Genomic DNA, 20,309 nt, shown 5'->3' on the forward strand with positions numbered 1-20,309 from the left:
TAATGGCCACCAGCTTGGATGGCTTTAAAAGAAGATTAGACAAATTCATGGAGGACAGGGCTATCAATGGCTACTAGCCATGATGACTGTGCTCTGCCACCCTAGTCAGAGGCAGCATGCTTCTGAAAACCAGTTGCCGGAAGCCTCAGGAGGGGAGAGTGTTCTTGCACTCGGGTCCTGCTTGTGGGCTTCCCCCAGGCACCTGGTTGGCCACTGTGAGAACAGGATGCTGGACTAGATGGGCCACTGGCCTGATCCAGCAGGCTCTTCTTATGTTCTTATGTTCATATAGGATTTTGGCACTGGAGGGGGATCTGTACTTCCCCTTTCCAGATCACCTCTCTCCACCACAGGAAGCTGAGCCACAATTAACTGTAGAATATTCTCATGTGGCTTTGCTGGCATTGACCCTCCTTGGGGAGATTTTTTTTTTGCACCTGCTCTTAAACTGTTTATAAATAATAAAGAATACATAGCAGAGGTACCTAATGTTCTTATGATGTTCATATGAGCATAAAACCTCTTCCCCCCACCCACCTCAGCAAATCCGAATATTTCTACTTTTTTGGTAAACTGTAATAAACAACAAGTGCAATCCAGCCAAAATGAAATACGTTGAAGGCCATTGCTCTCACCGGGAAAGATTCATGCAGGTGCTTTATACGTCTGTTGTCCTCAATGGGACTTCAGAAGGTGCGTAACTTTGGATTATGCTCATTGCATTTAGTTCTAGTTTCCATTTGACAGCTCTCTAGAAATAGATTATGATCTTGGTTTAATTTTCTGTTTCCAAGTGATGTGGCAGGTGGTTTACCACATCTACATTTCAGTACATTGTGTAATATTTACAATTTCAGAATCTAAGTTCCTATATGTCAGTCCATAGGTAACTTGCATATCTGCCTTTCCCCACCCACTCTGCCCTCTCTTTTTTTAAAAAAATCACTTTTGAAATGTGTATGTCTAAATAACACTTAGGAACATGTTTACACAAAGCATCACATTGTTCATTTGTATTCCTGCATGGAGTAATTCTGTCCTCTTTTCAGGTGGTCCGTCTCACGTGGTGGTCTGTGTTCAGAGACTCTGTCTACTATACTTTGTCTGTGGTTGTGCTTATCGTGGTAAGTTTCTATTTTGCCATTTGCTCTGCCCCTCCATTTAATTGTGAAGGACTGAGTTGGCAATGTTTTGTTCTCACCAGATAGCCCTTATTTATGGTAGGAGTTCTTCTGAAGAATCAGTAGATGAAGTCACTTGTATATTGATGCATAAATAGTTGTCTTAAAAGCATTTCCATGATTCCGTAGCCAGGGAAGTGCAGTGTTCAAGCCCAATGCCATCTATTAGAGCTGGCTCCAGGCTTTTGGGGGGGACTGAGCAAAGTGCCCTCTGGTGTGGGCTCTTTCCTCCATTGTTTGGTCCTGATGAACTTACCTGGCAGTGGAAGTGGGCAGCAGCAGTTCCTCAAGCTGTTCTGGTCTGTCTCACCATGCCTTGAAGCAGGGATAAGCAGTGGTGGCTGGTGGCTCCATGTCAGTGGGGCAGTGGAATCCACTCTGTGTTTCAGTCTGAATTTTCAAGAAGCTGTCCAAGGTCCTTGAAAATTTGGACCAAAACCTGGAGTGGATTCCACTGCCCCACTGACATGGAGCCCCCAGATCCCACTGAGGTGGGGGTAGGTACTCTTTTACACTCTGAGCCACAATGCCTTATGGGCAATCTTCAGTCGGGGCATGCCAGCATTGGATGGGACCAAAGGCAAAAATGGGCAGAGCAATACATGTAACATAATCTTACATTTATACATTAGGCTACATTCAACCCATGCAAAAGCCAGAGGCGTTTGCACATACACACCTCTCTCCATCTTTCCACGCAGGCAAGAGGCGTGATTCAGCCAGGCAAAAGTACTTGAGGAGGGTGTGGAACAGGGCTGGTGAGTGGTGTGGCCTGGGCAGGTAGAGTCTCAAGGGCCAGATAGAGAACCCTGGAGGGCCACATTTGGCTCCTAGGGCTGAGGTTCCCCACCCCTAACCCTGGAGCAACACACATTGGGAGCACTGGGAGAAAATTAAATGGAGGCTACATCCAGCCATCCGGTGGACCTGGGCATGCATCAGCAGTGGACCTTGACCGTTCACTGGGGCTCCAGCTGCTGCTTGGCTCTGCTATCTATTTTTCTGGGAGGGGCAATGGAAGATAATTTGTTTCTGAGTCACCCTTGATCATGAGAAAATAAAAAGTTATACTGTCCTATGAGTCATGTAACACTACTCACCTGAATCTGAAATCTGCCTGATCTAGAACTCCAGCAGCAAAATATGCAGCAAAATACTGCCTACCCTGGTGCTCAAATGATTCACTCATCTATTTTTCTCCCCTATTTGCTGTAAAATGCTGAATTGTGCAGCACAAAAGAAAAAAAGGGTGGTCAAATGGGCTGACTGTACATTGGAGTGGGAGACACCTGCACTGTATTTTCTTGTAGGGGCAGACTACATGTTACATGCATATGCATGCAACAAAGGCCTGGCTTTTTTTAAAAAAAGTGGTATTAAACATACATCCCGAATCCCACAGGAGAAGGGAATGAGCAGGGAGGACACTTTTTAGCAGAAAAAGAGCCAGCGTGGAAATGGTTGAGTACATACCCCCCTTCCTGCAGCATTTTAAAAAAATCAAGGCTTCATCATATATCTGTGTGTAATATTTTGTTTACTCCTCACTATCTCAGTGCTCTTAAACCTAGGGCACCATCTCTGAGTCTGGATTTTGCCACTCTGCTCAGCACATAATTGTTCACTCTGCTATCTGTTTTGTCATAAACACTCAATATAGGCTGAATTTGGCCTTGACCACCACAACAGGTACACAGTATCAAACATTTATACTGGCTAAGCATGAAACTCCTTAAGAGTCCTGCCTGGAAAGCATTATATGCCAAACATTAATAGCTGCCACTGTTAAGCTTTTTCATGTGCTGTGTAATGTAACTGAAATTCTTTCATTGGGCTAAATATATATATATAATTCCTCTTTTTTTCCCCTGTACCTTTTCCCTCCCTTTTAGTTTATATACGATGAGAAAATTGTATGGTAAGTTCTTCTTATTTTGTTACATGGATTGTTGATTAGAATTTAACCTTTGTTACGTTATTTGGGCCAAGTAGCAAGAGGGTCCTCAGGTTTGGTCTTATTCTGTCTTTGTGAGGCTGATGACCGAAAATAAGTGAATAATTAGTCAGGGGCGAAGGGGCAGGGCAGTAGCATTAAAGGGATGAGTAAACTGATTGAAAAGCCTTCGCTGAAGAAAGGGGTCTCCAGAGAGGGAAATGGCTTGGCAAACAGAGAGGAGATTGCTCTGGACCTAGAGAGCACCACTTCAGAAGGTAGCACTATTTAAAAAGAGAAACTACAACTGACTGTAGAAAGGAAGGAATGAGAAGAGGCTAAACAGAAAGGAAATAAGTTCCAACAAACCAAGAGAAGTGATTATGGACAAATTGGGACCTGAACTTCCAAGTAATGGAAATAATGAAGTGCAACGTGGCATGAGGAGCAAAGAGAGGCCTTTGTCCAAGACAGAATTCGTTTAGTTACTGAATTCCATTTACGAATCATTTCTCACAACAAAAAGCCCTGAAGTGACAATTCCTTTTGCATGAATGATGGGAAGCTTGCATGCACAAAAGGCAGCAAATAATTATTCACACTAGTATCAAGGGTACTTTTCCACAGAAAAAATGCTTTATGGCTTAGTGACAGCAGCACTAATTGCACCTGGCACTTTGTGCTAATTTCCTTCCTTTTATTTCTTTGAGGTGGGAAAGCCTTGTTCTCATCATTATGTACTCGTTCTATATACTTATCATGAAGTAAGTACTTTTCTCCCTCTGTTCTTTAATTGTGTTTGACTATCATTCATCTGGCATTGCATTGTGCTTTAATATGTGGCTAATGATAACTCAGAAAACCTAGCCTATCTCTTTTATTGCTATAACTTCCCCCATGCCTGATAGATTTTTGTCTGAATATGTACTATGTGCAAAAGCCGAAAGAGTTAGATGTTTGTTCCTGTAGAGGCCACCACAGCGCTGAGGGAAGTTGCAGCTGAGAGAAAATGCCTTCTGTGGAAAGCAGGTTTCTTGATCATGGTTGCCTCCAATGGTACCCTTTCACTGAAGGAACCCTCCTCTCCAAATCTACTCCAAAAGGATGTGTGCAGGGATGGAGAAGAAATTTAATTCAGTTTGTATTTAAAAGCAAACTTACTCAACTGACACTTTCTGAAACCACATGTGAACTGAAGCACAGCCATAAATTTACACTTCACCAAATTTTGCACTTCAGTTCTCCAGCCAATACTCTGTACAAAAATGCATATACTAGAGTAATGCAAATATGTCTATAAGGCAAAACAGAATACAAAATGGATATCTATTATAAAGTACTAATGAGGCCTTTTTAAAAATATATATGCAAACTTCTATGGAAATGTGGAGAACTGAAGATCGAGAAACTGAAAGGAACAAAACCCAACAGATTCACCCATCCCTAGTTGGGAGATGCTTCAAAATAGCATGAGATGTGGTGGGGAGGCAGCAAGGGAGAAGGGTAGTTGGCAAAACTGGCCTCCATTCCTCTTTCACTGATAAAAGGCCTATACGGGATCAAAGAGCCTTTCATCAGCAGAGGGATACCATTACATACAATCCAGTGTTAGTAAATACATGACTTCCACTCTGAAGGATTACCCAAGAAAGGTCTTTTTGTGAGGAAGATCAGAGGTCTGGTGCATATGAAAGACATTCCTTGTCTTCCCTTCTTCTTAATATACAAAGTTGCCAGTTTGAAGGGATATAATAGAGCAGAAGCAGACAATGGCCTTGTTGGCATGTCATGGTACACGGCAATTAATGGTTTGCCATGATCGCGTCTAAGAGGACGCTCTTACTTCTTCCCACTTGCATGCAGAGAAAACAAACCATGATGCTTAGCTTTACATTACATCTGGACCAGGGATTGTGCCTTGCTTTGGGGAAAGTCCATAGCCCAGTGACAGAGCAGCTGTTTTGCATGCAGAAGGTCCCAGGATTAGTCCCCACATCTCCAGCTAGGATTGGTACTGGGAGAGAAGCCTGTCTGAAATTCTGGAAAGCCACTACTAGTTACTATAAACAATACTGAGTTGTTGGTATTATGAATCTCTCCCTATGAAACCTCTCAAAGCAATTTCACAATACAAGTGAAACATATAAACCAATTGCATATGTAAGAACAGTTACATAACTGCATATTTAAAAACTATTAAGAACCATTACATATATAGAAACAGTTAAAATAATTGCATATATAAAACAATTTCAAATCCAATACAGATACAGGCTAGGATAAAAATCTTCTAGAAGGCTTGTTGAAAGTGGAAAGTCTTCAGCAGACACCAAAAAGATAGTAGAGCCAGTGCCTCTAGATGGGCTAATGGTCTGATTCAGTATAAGGCAGCTTCCTATGTCCCTATATTTTGCTCCAACAGAAGAATAAATCTTGGCTATAGATCATGGTTTGTTGGGAATGAATTGTTTGAACATAACACAAAGCCAGGGATCATGATTTCTTTCCTCCCAGCACAAACAGGGTTTACTGTGATGTGCAAACTCGGTCAATATGGAACATATACAACTGCCTTGACTCAAAATAAAGCAGTTCTAACTAAATTGTGTAAATATGCTGTTTTGTTGAACTTAATTTTATATAATCAGCTGCACTTGGAAGAAACAAAGCCTTTATATCCTTGATGGATTTTTAGTACAACAGAAATAATCACTATATCTCTCCTTTAAAATGATGTCCTATATAATTATATTCAAATTAGAAAACATTTCATAGGTGAGAAATATGGAGCACCAAAAATTGTTTTGCCTTGAGATACATAAAAAATAATCTGCAGTAGTTGATATAGCTGCTTCAGAGTCTTGTTTATTGCCTACAGAAGTTGTGGTTAATGTGAAATTCTTGCTAGCCTCAGGGACTCTGTTCAGTCTACTGTCTGGGTCTGATTTATAGGTTTTTTGGGCATTCACTAAGGTTATGTAACTCTACACTTAGCAGCAAATTTCCAAAACATTACAAAGTTAGCAGCTCCTGAGAAGAAATAAAATAAAAAACAAGAGGCACAGCAAAAATCTTGTTGTTAAAAGTCAGTAAATGGGTTGTCCTGCACGCAGTTACTCTCATGCAAATTCCCTATTGCAGATATGTGCAATCCCTTACATCTCCAGTAAAATCAGGGAAAAGGAAAAAAAGGGGGTCCAGGTAACGGCATGGAAAGCCTCTGGTAGAGTAGGCAATTGTAGGCTAAATGGCCAAAGAGTCTGACTTGGAGTAACGTAGCTACCTGTGTTCTTACTGATCTGTTACAACAGAGGTGGGGAATCTTTTTGGCCTGGTGGGCCAGATCACCATATGTCCTCCCACTCCCATAGGACAACTCTAAAAGGTGGGTGGGACAACCCACTTGTCAAAGTCCCATGTGAGTGCTTCCCAAGCGCCAAACAGCAAGCTGGCTATTGTGTGCTTGGGAACTGCAGCAAAGCATCAAGCACACGGTGGCAAAGCTGCTTTCTGCATGGATTGGCTACATAATCAATTTCCATGTTGGGAATGTGATTGTGCAGGTGATCTGACAGACTTGAACTCAATGAGTCAGCAGTGAATTAAACCCTGCTTCCAGCAGGAATCCACTGTGTGATTGAGTTCCACATGAGGAACTTGGTTGTGCAGCCGATTCAGCTGTGTCTCTACCTGCCCCACACCTGCTGTCACATATGTCATCAGGTGTGGGTCAGGTAGCTGTGGTTTGGGGAAAACTGCCTCACGGGGCAAATTGGGACCTATGCTAGGTCAAATCTGGCCTCCGGGCTGGAGGTTCCCCACACCTGTTATGCAAGAAGGTGAAGAAAGTCACAAGGACAAATAGTAGGCTGTGTCCAGTGCTGGTGGACTTTTAAAGAGAGATGGGGAGACTTTGTATGCCAGGATGTGATGTTTCATCTTTTATCTGAATAAGAGTCACCACGGCCACAAAACTGTTCTGGGATCAAGTGATTAGAGCAGCCTTTCCCAACCAGTGTGCCTCCAGATGTTGTTGGACCACAATGCCCATCAGCCTCAGCCAACATTGCCAATGGTCAGGAAAGATGGGAATTGTGGTCCAACAACATCTGGAGGCACACTGGTTGGGAAAGGCTGGATTAGAGTCAATGAGACTCCTGTAAAGTTATTCTGGATCGCAGTGCTGTGTTCTTTCGTATAGTTCTTGAATCCAACTTGTGTCATGCAAACTCAGCGGTAGTCTTTGTTCAATTGTCACATTGCCAAAATAGTCTTCAGGACATGCTTTTAAAAGGAGCACAGTACACATACTCAAAACCAGATTTCTTTAAAAAAGACCCCTTCATTCTGCAGGATATTTGTCATAATGTATGTTCATATGGCAATGCACTACAAGTCAAACTCAGCTCCCTGGCTCTTGTACTTGTCTGATATTTACATGCATACATTATGGCAGTGGTTCCCCAACCTTTTTTTTCTCATGGACCATTTGAAAGTTGCTGAGGGTCTTGGCGGACCACATAATGGTTTTTCTGCCTGTTGAAGGAATTGCATTGCACTGTGGTTGATTCTGTATGATTTAAAATGTATTTTTATTGCTTTTTTATATCTTATATATCATATTACAATTTGAATTCCATAGATTTCAAATTGTAATACAGTATAATACAATGTATGAAAAAAGTGGGTAAGAGAAAAATCAGCTCATTTGAAATGTGGTGCTGGAGAACTTTGCGCATACCATGGACTGCAAAAAAGACAAATAACTGGGTGTTAAAACAAATTAAACCAGAACTATCACTAAAAGCTAAAATGATGAAATTGAGGTTATCATACTTTGGACACATGATGAGGAGACATGATTCACTAGAAAAGACAATGATACTGGGAAAAACAGAAGGGGGTAGAAAAAAAGGAAGACCAAACAAGAGGTGGATTGATTCCATCAAGGAAGCCACAGACCTGAACTTACAAGATCTTAACAGGGTGGTTTATAACAGATGCTCTTGGAGGTCGCAGATTCATAGGGTTGCCATAAGTCAAAATAGGCTTGAAGGCATATAACAACAAATGAAATAAAAGGAGCAATAAAAATCAATTTGAGTATTTAATGTGACTAATGTGCCATCTCCTGTCTTCAACCACAAATCCACCGACATCTTGCAGACCACGTGAATGAAGCTCAGGGACCACTGATGTTCCACAATCCACAGTTTACGAACTCCTCCACTATTGGTTGTATTCAACTAGGTCCTACTCAGAGTGGACCCATTGGAATTAACAAGCCTAAATTAGTCATGTCTATTAACTTCAGTGAATCTACTCTGAGTAAGACTGCCACTGAATACCACCCTATGTTTTCATGTGTACACATCAACAACATAAGCCATGATCCAACTGTTTCATGTAGCAGAACAATCTTAGTTCTGCTTTTGAAAAGAAATGGGATGTAAAAGTGCTTAATTTTGGTTGGGTCATGGCCAAACAGCATAATGCAGTCATCATCCAGTGATGTTCATTGGGGGGCATTTGGCAAATAACTGTGTCTCAGCCTACCCTGTTCTCAGCAGTAAGAAACTCTAGAAAGTGAAACAGAAGAGATGACTAGTGGTTAAATGCCTACCTACTCGATTCCTTTGGGAGGAAGAGCAGGGTATATATTCATTATATAATAATAATACCATTACAATGTTAGCAGCTTGCATTTTTCTCCTTTCTCTTTTTGCTTCTAGGTACAATGTGAAGATGCAGAACTTCTTTACTATCAAAAGCATGAATGTTGGCAATGGCAACACTGTCAACAGCGAGCTGGAAGATGGTAATGAATCTTTTGACATTAGCTGTGATGACTCTTCAGTGCCATTGCTGTGGAAAGGTAAGGCTAAGCAGACAGGAGCTGGACAAAAGTTTGATGAGAAATATTATTCTCTCATGGTGGTTCTTCATACACTGACGAATGGTGCCTGCATCAAAACGTTTACTGTTCCAAGTCAGTCAGCTATTTCCTCCTCCATGATAGGTCATTCCATCCCCTTCCTGCCTGTTAGTTTCTGTATGCCCTCCCCCCTACACACGGACACTAGTATGCTCAGTCCTCATTGGGTTGTTTTTGAGGTTTTCTGCCCCAATCAGGCCATCCTCCTGAGTCTCCGACACCTGCCTCTTGTAGGTAGTGTAGTTTTGGCTATAGGAGCAACAGCACTCATGTCTGAACAGAAGGCATGCCAGCCAATTTCCACAGTCTTAAGCAAGATGATACAACATGTTTCAATTGTCTCATTTGTTTGTGTGAGGGTTTGTTTTTGTTTTTGTTTTGGTTCTGTTGCTTTCAGACAAATCTGATGCAGTGAAGCTTTTTGAGAATTATCCCAGCACAGGGGTGGGGACCATTTTTCACCCCATTCCATTGTAGGAATTTCCGGGGGCCACATACCAGTGGTGGGTGCAACCAGAATCAACAGTGAGTGGAGCCATGGACTCTTAGCTTTGTATGGTGGGCCACATCTCAGCTATGCAAAAGTCAGACGTTTTTATACCCACACACAACACATTTACATCTCTTCATCCTCCATCCAGCTAGCAAGAGGCATTATCACAGTTCAAGGACACATTCTAGCCAGGCAAGAGCACTCAAGGAGGGCTCATGAGGAGCATGGCCTGGAGGGGGAGAGAGTGTCCTGGAGAGGGAGTGTTGCTTAGGAAGACTCCATAGGGCCAGACAGAGAGGCTCAGAAGGGCTCATTCAGCCTCAGGCCCTGAGGTTACCCACCCTTGTCCTAGCTAGCACATGAGTTCCCTTCATAACGGACAGCGATGTCTGCCTGCAATGTTACTGCTGTTTGTTTGTTTATTTATTTTATTAATATATTGCTTTGCAAGCCAAAGCCTCTCAGTGTGGCCTACACAAATTTAAATCAATAATCAAATCAGTACAAATAACAATAAAAATGACAGAGAGAAGGAGCAAAGAAAATAAAAGCCAAGTGAAAATAATTGATGCAAGCTTAAAAATTGAGGCCTGGATGAATAAAAAGGTCTTTTCCTCCTGCTGAAAAGACAAATTTTGCACCAGGCAAGTCTCAAGAGGGAATGCCCTACATCACCCACCTTGCTGGCTGTTTTGCCTGGTAGGCACGGCCACGCTTGTACTGATACATTTCAAGATCCCCAGAGGTTCTTCTTGGCTTCTCTTGGAATCTCAGGCTCTTATTTTTTTCTTGAATGGAAGTTAGCTAGAGTCAGGCATGGTGTTTCTTCAACAATAAGGCCCAGCATGCCTGGTAAAGGCTCTGCATGCACCAAGTGTGCACCAAAGAATATGCAAAAGACTCCTTTGTAATGTGCTGGGGTTCTGTGGCAGATGTACAGGAATTCCTTGACATGCAAGTCCATATGAGTGGTAGGAAGTCTGAAAACTGTTGTAATAAGGCACCAAATGGAAGAATACTTGTTTCAGTGTTAATGCGTGACTGCTGAGTGAGGAACAGCAGAAAATCATAAGCATTCATAAGAGTGCTAGATTCAAGTGTGGAGTGGGTATCCTGGCACTTTGGTATCGTGTTGTGTCCTTAGAAGCAATTATTGGCACTCTGCAGTGCAGGAGATGTTGCCTTTCATAGACTTGTCAGTGACATTACAATTCCTGAGTGGAAAGTAACAACCAAGATACAGGCGCATGATTAGACAGGCCAAAGTGCTTGACTTTTTGAACTGATGGACTCAGAAAGACTCAGCATTTGTATGAAAAATTTATTATTATCTTTATTATCATTAATATCAATATTAATAATTTCTATTCCGCCCACCCTCCCAGAAGGAGCCCAGGGCAGCAAACAAGCAGAAAACCACTAAAAACATCTTAAAACATATTTAAAACAAAACATGTTAAAAATAAAACATCTTAAATATATAGAAAAACATCATAAAAACCAATTCCAAAGCAGACTCAGACTGGGATAAGGTCTCAAAGAAGGGTCTTTTGTAGGTGCCTGTCTAATACTTAAAGGGAGGGAATTCCAAAAAGTAGGTCCCATAACACTAAAGGTCCTCTTCCTATGTTGTGCGGAACAGACCTCCTGATAAGACAGTATCTACAGGAGGCCCTCATTTGCAGAGCACAGTGATCGACTGGGTATATAAGGGGTAAGAAGATCTTTCAGGACAAATTGCCAAATTGACCTAAAGTCAAATTGTTAACTGTTGAGAGAAGGAACTGTATCTTTGTCTTTCTTTCACCCCTTGTCTTCTTTTTTCCCTTTAAACTATTGCTGCACGGAAGACTGTCTTTCTGTCCCTGTTTCTTTAATCCTGAAAGCTTTCCTGATCTACTTCATCCTCCTCTTTAAGGAAAAGAAAAACTTTCACACAATTATCATGAATCTTACAATAAGTTTTCAAGCAATGAGAATGTTAAAGGCTATTCTTAGCTTTTGTCTCTTTACTTCAATTTTGCTTTGATGTTTTTCACTGAAGGGGGGAGTGTTAAAACAGGCCGGTTATCCATCTAGCATTCTCTGTTGTAAGCGGACTGCATAGGCTTAGCCAAAATGAAGTTATTTGCCATGTTAAAGCTTCACAATATCCTGTTTTCATTTGCACCTCTCCTTTGCACAATTTACTGCCTATAGGGAGCCTGTTTGCTGTTAGCCAAAATATGTCACATCTTTCTGTTGCCCTGACTGGCCTGTTCACAGTTTCTTGGAGTGAAATTTCACTTTGCTCTGGTCAACCATCTGCTGAAACATGCCCTCCTTGTAGCTTTGAGTGCAGACTCCAGCAAGGATGCCTGGGTCCTCGGTCAACACCTCTCCTGGGTCAGTGGAGCTCAGATCTCACCTTCATCTTCTCCAGCGTATGAGTGCAAAGTCTGATTATTTTCTAACAAAGAACACCTGCACTCTACTTACTGTATTCTACATCCTGATGGTGGGAATTCTATTACTTGAGGGTGCAGATAAAAGAGAAGTTCACAGACTGCCGAGTGGCCTTTGAAGCTTGTAAGTTTTATTCCTTCCAAGAGCTTTGACTGGCAAAACATAAAAGCTTCTATTACTGGATTCTCATAGAGTTTTTCACCCAGAGGAAAATCCAATTTCAGAAACAAGCCTTATATGCAAGATTTGTACTTTTGCTGCTAATGTCCGTGTTTTGACAATCATAGCACAGTGGCTGGATACCCCTGGTTTTTATTGTGATGACCCACAGTTTGGCTTTGATTTCTAGAGGGTCAATAGAAACTCACCATGTTTAAATATGTAAGGGTGGTCTGTTTGTCTGTTGTGGCAAAAACAACACAGATTAGTGACACTTTAAAAAAATAACAGACCTGTTGTGGCATAAATTTCCCCGGGTCAGAGCCCACTTTGTCAGATGCAACTTACCTAAATAGGTCAGGCCAATCAGAACAAAAAGGACAGGAATTCTACCTATGTAATAGTTATGCAGAAGAGGGTGTTTTAGCAGGGGCTTCTTGACATGCGGCAGGAGCAGCTGGTATGCTGGAGCAGTGATTTGGAGCTGCTGTCCCAAAACTGGTGTCACTGCAGCTTACCTGGTTGAGGTCTGGCAGTGGCAAGGTGGAGCTGTACATGCACATCGGTGGGAGCACTAGATTGGCTCCGCTGATGCACCCGTACAACCCTGATCTTGCTGCCACCCTGCCCCCACATTGTCCAGGTAAGTTGCAGCAGTGCTTACATTAGGAGGGCAGCAGCTCTATGGCAGTGGCTCGCCACATCAGCTGCTCCTGACATGTGGGGCTCACCTCTTGAAATATCCTCATCTGCCCAACTATGCTAGATATACAGGTAGAAGCTCTAAAAATTCATGGAAATCTACCAGAGATTTTCATTTTTAGTTTCAATGTACAGGCCCTTAGCAAAGATCAGCAGTTTATCTTGAGCTTTTGCACATATTACAGTACCAATTCCTCTTGATTGCTGTATCCTCTAGGTGGATACTATCCACTGACACCCATTGTATCTTTGTGGCACTTTTACCAGATGTAATACTCCACCTCATTTTGCTTGTGGGCATCTGTGGCTGATGCTTGCTTGTGTGCTCTTAGGGAGTCACCTCCTAGAGAAGGCTACCTCAGGGTACACCACAGCTTACTTCTTGGTGCAGCAGGCCAAGGAATAAAATGCAACATGTGCTCAAGTCTCAACAGTAATATTAGTCAGCTGGCTATTAATAATAATAATAATAAATTTTATTTTTAAGTCGCCTATCTGGCCACGACAACGGCCACTCTAGGCGACGTACATAAAAAGATAAAAGGATAAAAATACAACATTTAACCAGAACAACAGTCAATGAAAATCTAAAACCACCCATCTATACAGCTAACCCTAGTCCACCCCAGCAATCCTGTATGCCTGCCTGAATAGTCAGGTCTTTAAGGCTTGGCGGAAGCCTACCAGGGAGGGGGCATGGCGAAGATCATAAGGCAGGGAGTTCCAGAGGGTGGGGGCCACAATTGAAAATGCCCTCTCTCTGGGCCGCCCCAGCCTAGCTGTATTAACTGGTGGGACCGAGAGAAGGCCTTGCATGGCTGATCTTGTCAGGCGGCATATTTGGTGATGTTGGAGGCGCTCCTTCAGATAAACTGGTCCGAAACCGTAAAGGGCTTTAAAGGTTAACACCAACACCTTGAATTGGGCCCGGTACACAACTGGTAGCCAGTGTAGTTCTTCTAACACCGGAGTGATGTGATCACGGCGGCGGCTGTTTTTGATAAAACGTGCCGCCGCATTCTGTACCAGCTGGAGTTTATGGACCGTTTTCAAGGGTAACCCAACGTAGAGCGTATTACAGTAGTCTAAGCGAGAGGACACCAGGGCATGTACTACCCGTGGGAGCAGATGGACAGGAAGGTAGGGTTGTAACCTCTGTATTAGATGTAATTGATACCAAGCTGCCCGGCTCACTGCTGCCACCTGAGCTTCCATGGACAGCTGGGAGTCAAGAATGACCGCGAGGCTGCGGACCTGGTCCTTCAGGGGCAATCTTACCCCATTAAACACCAGGTCTATATCTCCTAACCTTCTCTTACCTCCCACGAGCAGCACCTCGGTCTTGTCGGGGTTCAGCTTCAGTCTATTACTTCCCATCCATTCACTTACGGACCTCAGGCACTTGGAAATGGTATCCACAGCCAACTCTGGTGAGGACTTAAACGAGAGATAGAGCTGAGTGTCATCTGCATATTGGTGACACTGCAACCCAAATCTCCTGATGATGGCCCCCAGCAGCTTTACATAGATGTTAAATAGCATGGGGGAGAGGATAGAACCCTCTGGCACTCCACAATTGAGAGGCCAAGGGTCTGAAACCTCATTCCCCAATGCTATCCGTTGATGCCTGTCTGAGAGATAGGAATGGAACCACCGCAAAACAGTGCCCCTATTCCCATTCCCCCCAGGCGATCCAGAAGGATACCATGGTTGACGGTATCGAAAGCCGCTGAGAGATCCAGGAGGATGAGGAATGTACATTCTCCCCTATCCAACGCCCTCCTCATATCATCTACCAGGGCGACCAAGGCTGTTTCAGTTCCATATCCAGTCCTGAAGCCCGATTGGAATGGATCTAGATAGTCTGTTTCCTCCAAGTGTGTCTGTAACTGTTTGGCCACCACTCGCTCAATCACCTTGCCCAAGAATGGTAAATTAGAGACTGGGCAGAAGTTATTCAGCTCTTGGGGATCCAAGAAGGACTTTTTTAAGATGGGCTTTATTACTGCCTCCTTGAGGGCTAATGGCATAGCACCCACTTCCAAGGAAGCATTCACCACTGCCTTGATCCCTTTGCTCAGTCTCTCTTTGCAGCCCACAATGAGCCACGTGGGGCAAGGATCAAACAGACAGGTGGTTGGCCTCACAGTAGAGATCACCTTGTCCACTTCCTCAAAGGGAAGAGGCTGAAACCGATCCCATCGGACCGGAATGCAACTGGCCGACTCTGGCCCACTTCCTGTATCCACGGTGTACGGAATCGTGCTCTTCAGACGCTCGATTTTATCGGCAAAGTGTTTTGCAAATGTGTCACAGGAGGCTTTTGACTGCTCCATAGGTTCCTGCACAACAGGACCGACCAGGCTTCGGACCACTTGGAACAACCTCCTGGGACAACACTCTGCGGACGCAATAGAGACAGCAAAGAAGTCTCTCTTTGTTGCCTTTGTTGCCACCTGGTAGGCAGCTATTGCTGCTCTAACCAGTGTCCGATCGTCTTCAGAACGAGATTTCCGCCACCAGCGCTCTAGTCGTCTCACCTCCTGTCTCAGACCTCGCAACCGTGGTGTATACCAGGGTGCGATCTGAGTTCTATTCAGGGGGAGAGGACGTTTCGGGGCCACCCAGACTATTGCCCTGGTGATCTCCCTATTCCACTCCATCACCAGGGTTTCGACCGGGCAACCTTCAGACAGCTCCAGATCTCCCAGCGCCTTCAGGAATCCCTTAGGCTCCATCAGGCGTCTGGGGCGGACCATCCTAATAGGTCCTTGTCCCCTGCAGAGGGTACATGGTACTGAGAGGTCTACATTCACCAGATAGTGATCTGACCATGACACGGGGTAAGAAGAAACAGGGTCAGGGTAAAAAAATGATTTGTCTGGAGCACATTCTCTTTCATGTAGGAAGCAGACAGAAGAGGCTGCACTTTCTTTGCTTTGTCAAACAATTTCAGGCAGTTTGTGGAACTGGATCTTTCAAGATGGGTGAGATATGAGGAATGATGGGGGCTAAAATCAGGAACCTCAAAATCTGTGTTGTGGCACACCTTGGAGTGATCCACTAGTACCTGCAGAGAGATGGCTGAAACAATTGCATTACTCCCCTGGTCCCAACTAGGGTTGCCAGGCTCAGGGCCGGAGACTGATCCTGTATCTTTAGGAGAAGAGAAAGTCAGCCAAGTGCAGGTGTTCTTGCAACACTGTATGGGAAAAACCACAAGGTGGAATTCTCCCTTCCCCCTGCACAACTTTTAAAGATACAGAAGACCTCTTGGAGGCCAGGCCTGGCAACCCTAGTCCCAACTGAGCTCCACCCCCAGAGGCAGCACATTTGTTCCCCCTGGCCTGACTATAAATGGTTTGGGGTTAGACCTGGGTCTTTTCTGCAAGCAATACCCAGAATTTGCCCTCATCTGTATAGCCTTTTAGATTCATTCCACTTACTGCATCCCATCTTTATTCCTTGTTCTCCATTCTCTCTACTTTTTAATATGCATATATTAGTGAAAATAATATACAAAATTGCATTGTATTGGTGAAAATTGCTTTGCACAAATATGTTTATATTAGGCAAAGGAAAATGCCAAGCTTTTTCAGCTTCTCCACCTGAGAAGCAGCTCCATCTCGTTCTGCTGGGATTCAGACCACCAGACCCCTGGGTTCCTGGGTACCCATGGCCCAGCACTGACATATAATCCCAAGATGCAAAGAGAATCAGATTGAAGCAACAAAGCCAAGGAACCTGCTAACAGCAAAAGGCTAATGTGCTGTGTTTGCAGTTAAGAAGGGATGAGAGAGAGAGAGTCGATTCAGTTTGCACTTAAAGGGGCCCTCTTAATTCGTGTTTCCAAAACAATACACAGACTGAAACACAGCTATCCTTTGAAATTTGCACCTCTCCAAATTTTGCATTGTAGTTCTACAGCCAAGTAATATGTACAAAAAATGCATATACTAGCATAAAGTGTACATCAGATGCATATATTAGTGAAAATAATATACAAAATTTCATTGTATTAGTGAAAATTGCTTTGCAAGAACGTGTATATTAGGCAAGGAAAAGTTGAGATATAAATGTAATTATAATAAAATAAATATAAAAATATGCATATTAGGAGAAATTCAGTCAAAAACATTGATGAATTTTCATGAGGCTGAAGACTTTTAAAAAATCACAATTTGTTGTGGCAATGTGGAAAACTGAACTTAAGACTGGATAAATGAGAAACCGAAATTGACAGATTCACCCATCCATAGCTGAAGTCAAGTCTTCCTGGATCCATAACCCAGGACCTTGATGCCACTGTATAGTGCAGCTTCCGTCCTCGTATATCCTCCCAGGCTCTTCAGTTCTCATTCCTCAGTCTCATTAGTGCTTCTAGAGTTAGTTCTGTAGCGACTGCATTGATGTGTTTTCAATGATGTGTTTCACCTGAGAGAGGCTTCCTTAATGAGATTAGCTCTTAAAAAATGCTATGACTACTTCTGCCACTGAAATCCAGTGATAAGCATCTGTGGTTGTCTTTTGCTCTTGATAATAATCATCCTTAATGGCACTTAGTGTTTCTGTAGCACTTTTGCCTAAGTGCTTCACATAGATTATTTTTAGTGATGCCTGCAAGAACTCCATCAGATAGATAGACCAATATTTTCATTCTCCCTGTTACAGGTGTTCGGTTTAAAGCTAAGATAACATGGCATGACTAAGACTATCCTAGTACATGGCTCATATGACATTTGAACCGAGCACTTCCAGGTCATATCTTCTGCTTTAACTAGTTTCCTAAGAATATAGAGTAACATGCATAAGATGCAGTCTCGATTGGCTTCCAGCACCTGCTGCAGTCATTGGGTGTGATCTAGACTGAGTGAGTTGTGTTTAGTTCCCATTAAAATTAGTGGGGCTTCACTTAGACATGACTAGTGTTGCCTCCAGGTTTTGGAGGCCCCTTGGGCAAGACACCCTCTATGGGCACCCCTCCCTCAGCGAGTATACTGCCTCACTCAACAGACCTAGGGTACTTTTGTCAGTTGGTCTACTGCTATGGTGTGGGCGCTCAGCAGATGTCTGACCATGCTGACCCTTTGGCAGCCGTGACTAACAATTTTTACATATGTTCTTATGTTCTTATTTCAATGGGACCCAAGTTCAGTTAGCTTAGTCTGGATCCATCCCTTAATATACAACTTCCAGCCAGCTCTGTGGAGACAGGGGACAGGGGTTCTGTTTCATCTTGTGAATATAGAATTATTTCAGCTTCCTTAATCCTCACCGATCATTTTGTTAACACACGTTTCCATTTTTAAAAGCAGTTATGTTAAAATATATTTTTGATGTCTCTGTTGAATAAACAGTGATCCCATGCAGTTTATTTTATCTGTATTCCCAGATACAAATGCTTAAGAGCAGGGAAGTGGTCAAAATGCCTTTTGGCATGTTAAGTACTGCAATACCATCAGAGTTCAGTTCTAGGGTATGGTTTGAAGGCATCTGAGGCCACCAGCTTGCTGAAGCTAAGCAACCTGCCCCCCATGCCTGGATGAGTGACTGCCAGGGATCCATCTTGTACACCACTTTGAGTTCCATAGTGGAAGAAATGTAGGATATAAATAAAGGGGGAAATAAATAATAAATCCATTTTAGAACATTAATGGGAAGCTCTGTTCTCAGGTCCAAATGTAGGATGCTTTTGGATGGCTGATATTACCACTCAATACACCTGAAAGCAGCACGGCATACATACATAAGGGATTGGTCAGTGATGACCTGGTCTACGCATGCAGCAGAATGAACTTGTTTAATTTTGAGGTGGTAGAATGGACTGAACCACTGCAGGTAGGGTAAGATGTTTTGCAAGTAGTACTTGCAAGTAGTACTAGTAGTACTACTATTCCATGTAAGTAGAAAAGTAGCACAGGGGGAATTCTAAGCCTGCTCCCTGCTGTGCTAGCTTTTTTACCTACAGAGAGTTTTTACGTAGGAGATTATTCAAAAAATAAGATCACTTCCACCTTCACTCTCAGGATGTTAGAGTCTATTCTACAACTTTATTCCATCCTTATTCTTTTGCATGTGTAGGCTAGGGTATGGATTGCGTAAAACGCATCCCATCCTCATGCCTCTTCCCTCACCTCCTCCCTGGATGTTACTCCCTGAATGTGCAGTTCAGCACAGACTTGCATAAGCTGCAAGCAGGAATTTACCATCAAAACTCAGCCTTGGGAAATGCTGCAGATGACAGCCTGATACAGTCTGAAACAAAGTGTTGGTTTTGACCTCTTCCCCACCTCTTTCATTGGTCCATCTCTGTTTGAAATAACAGGCATGTGGTATCAGTTCTAAGATTTTTTCTGAGGATTCTTGTTTTGGTTGAGTTGAATGTTTTCCCCAATTTCCAGTGCTTTCAAACTGAAATTATGCACTAATTATTTGTTTATTTCATTTTCCTGTTCGCTAAAATTTCCTGTTCCTCTTAATGTAAGTAACCTGCTATAAATGTACATGTATATATTTCTCCAACTCAATAACTGAGGCAATAAAGAATAGTATTGCTCCTCAGTTCTTTCTTCTCCCCATTGTCCACATTCCTTTTTTTCCTCTGGGGTTAATATTTTACTTCATTGCAATGTGTATTCTAACACCATATGTCTCCTGTCTGCTAAGCCTTACTAAGTGCTTGATGTGTCTAGCTGGTTGCATTTGTTGTTAATACTTGCATGCACTTATTATATGTTCTTTTTATTAGTTCTCAGGATGGCATGTCCCTCCCCCTTTCTGGGTTTAATAATAGAGTTTAGTATAGCATGAAGCTTTCATTTATATAAATCATCACAAATTCATCAAAACAAGTTTTTACTAAGTGGCACAGTAGGCTGAAAAGTTATAAGAGACTACTAAAATCATAGTTGAGGTTGAAGGGTTACATCATTGGCTGTTAGGAAAATGAACAAGCTATGGATTTGTTCGTTTTTTGATCAAATGGTAGTATTAATATTTTATTCTTCTCTCTCAGTTATTGACATTTTTACTACTATTGTTACTGGGTTGGATTCATGATATATAAAAACTATGTGTTCTCCCATTGACAGAACTAGGAGAGGTGATATTGTCCCCTGCAAAGCTGTTCTAGAGGGACGGGGGACTGTCTGGAACAGAATGGGTGGTGGAGCTGGGAGCAACGGGGGAAAAGGGGAATTGGGGAATATTGCCTCCCCTCTCTTCTACCATCAGGAGCCTCTGCTGGATTTCCATTCCTTCCATTTATGGAATGCCAAGTCTAGATCCAACTCATTAATTGATGACGATGATGCATGATCCTGACAAGTTAAGCACTTTTTAGACTCTCACCCATCATTAATTTTGATGGGTGAGAGTTGAGCACATGCTAAATTTTCCTGTTGAAATCAGTGAAATGGAACTTTGGTTGGATTGCAACCTTTACTTAATGCCTGAAATTTA

At 42.8% G+C, this 20,309-nt stretch overlaps 1 protein-coding gene across 3 annotated transcripts in view; it reads left to right on the plus strand.

Moving 5' to 3' along the window:
* The window catches only part of SLC24A4 (solute carrier family 24 member 4), a 182,743-nt gene that overhangs the window by 137,755 nt on the left and 24,679 nt on the right, over nt 1-20,309 (plus strand). For 2 of the 3 annotated variants that reach the window (XM_061611986.1, XM_061611988.1), the window contains 4 exons: nt 1,050-1,124; nt 3,074-3,099; nt 3,825-3,878; nt 8,847-8,989. In XM_061611986.1, the coding sequence (XP_061467970.1) occupies nt 1,050-1,124; nt 3,074-3,099; nt 3,825-3,878; nt 8,847-8,989 (298 nt within the window). The remainder of the gene's footprint in view (nt 1-1,049; nt 1,125-3,073; nt 3,100-3,824; nt 3,879-8,846; nt 8,990-20,309) is intronic. The other variant, XM_061611987.1, reaches the window with a different exon arrangement.

Source organism: Rhineura floridana, chromosome 2, assembly GCF_030035675.1.
Source record: "Rhineura floridana isolate rRhiFlo1 chromosome 2, rRhiFlo1.hap2, whole genome shotgun sequence".
NCBI lineage: Eukaryota > Metazoa > Chordata > Lepidosauria > Squamata > Rhineuridae > Rhineura > Rhineura floridana.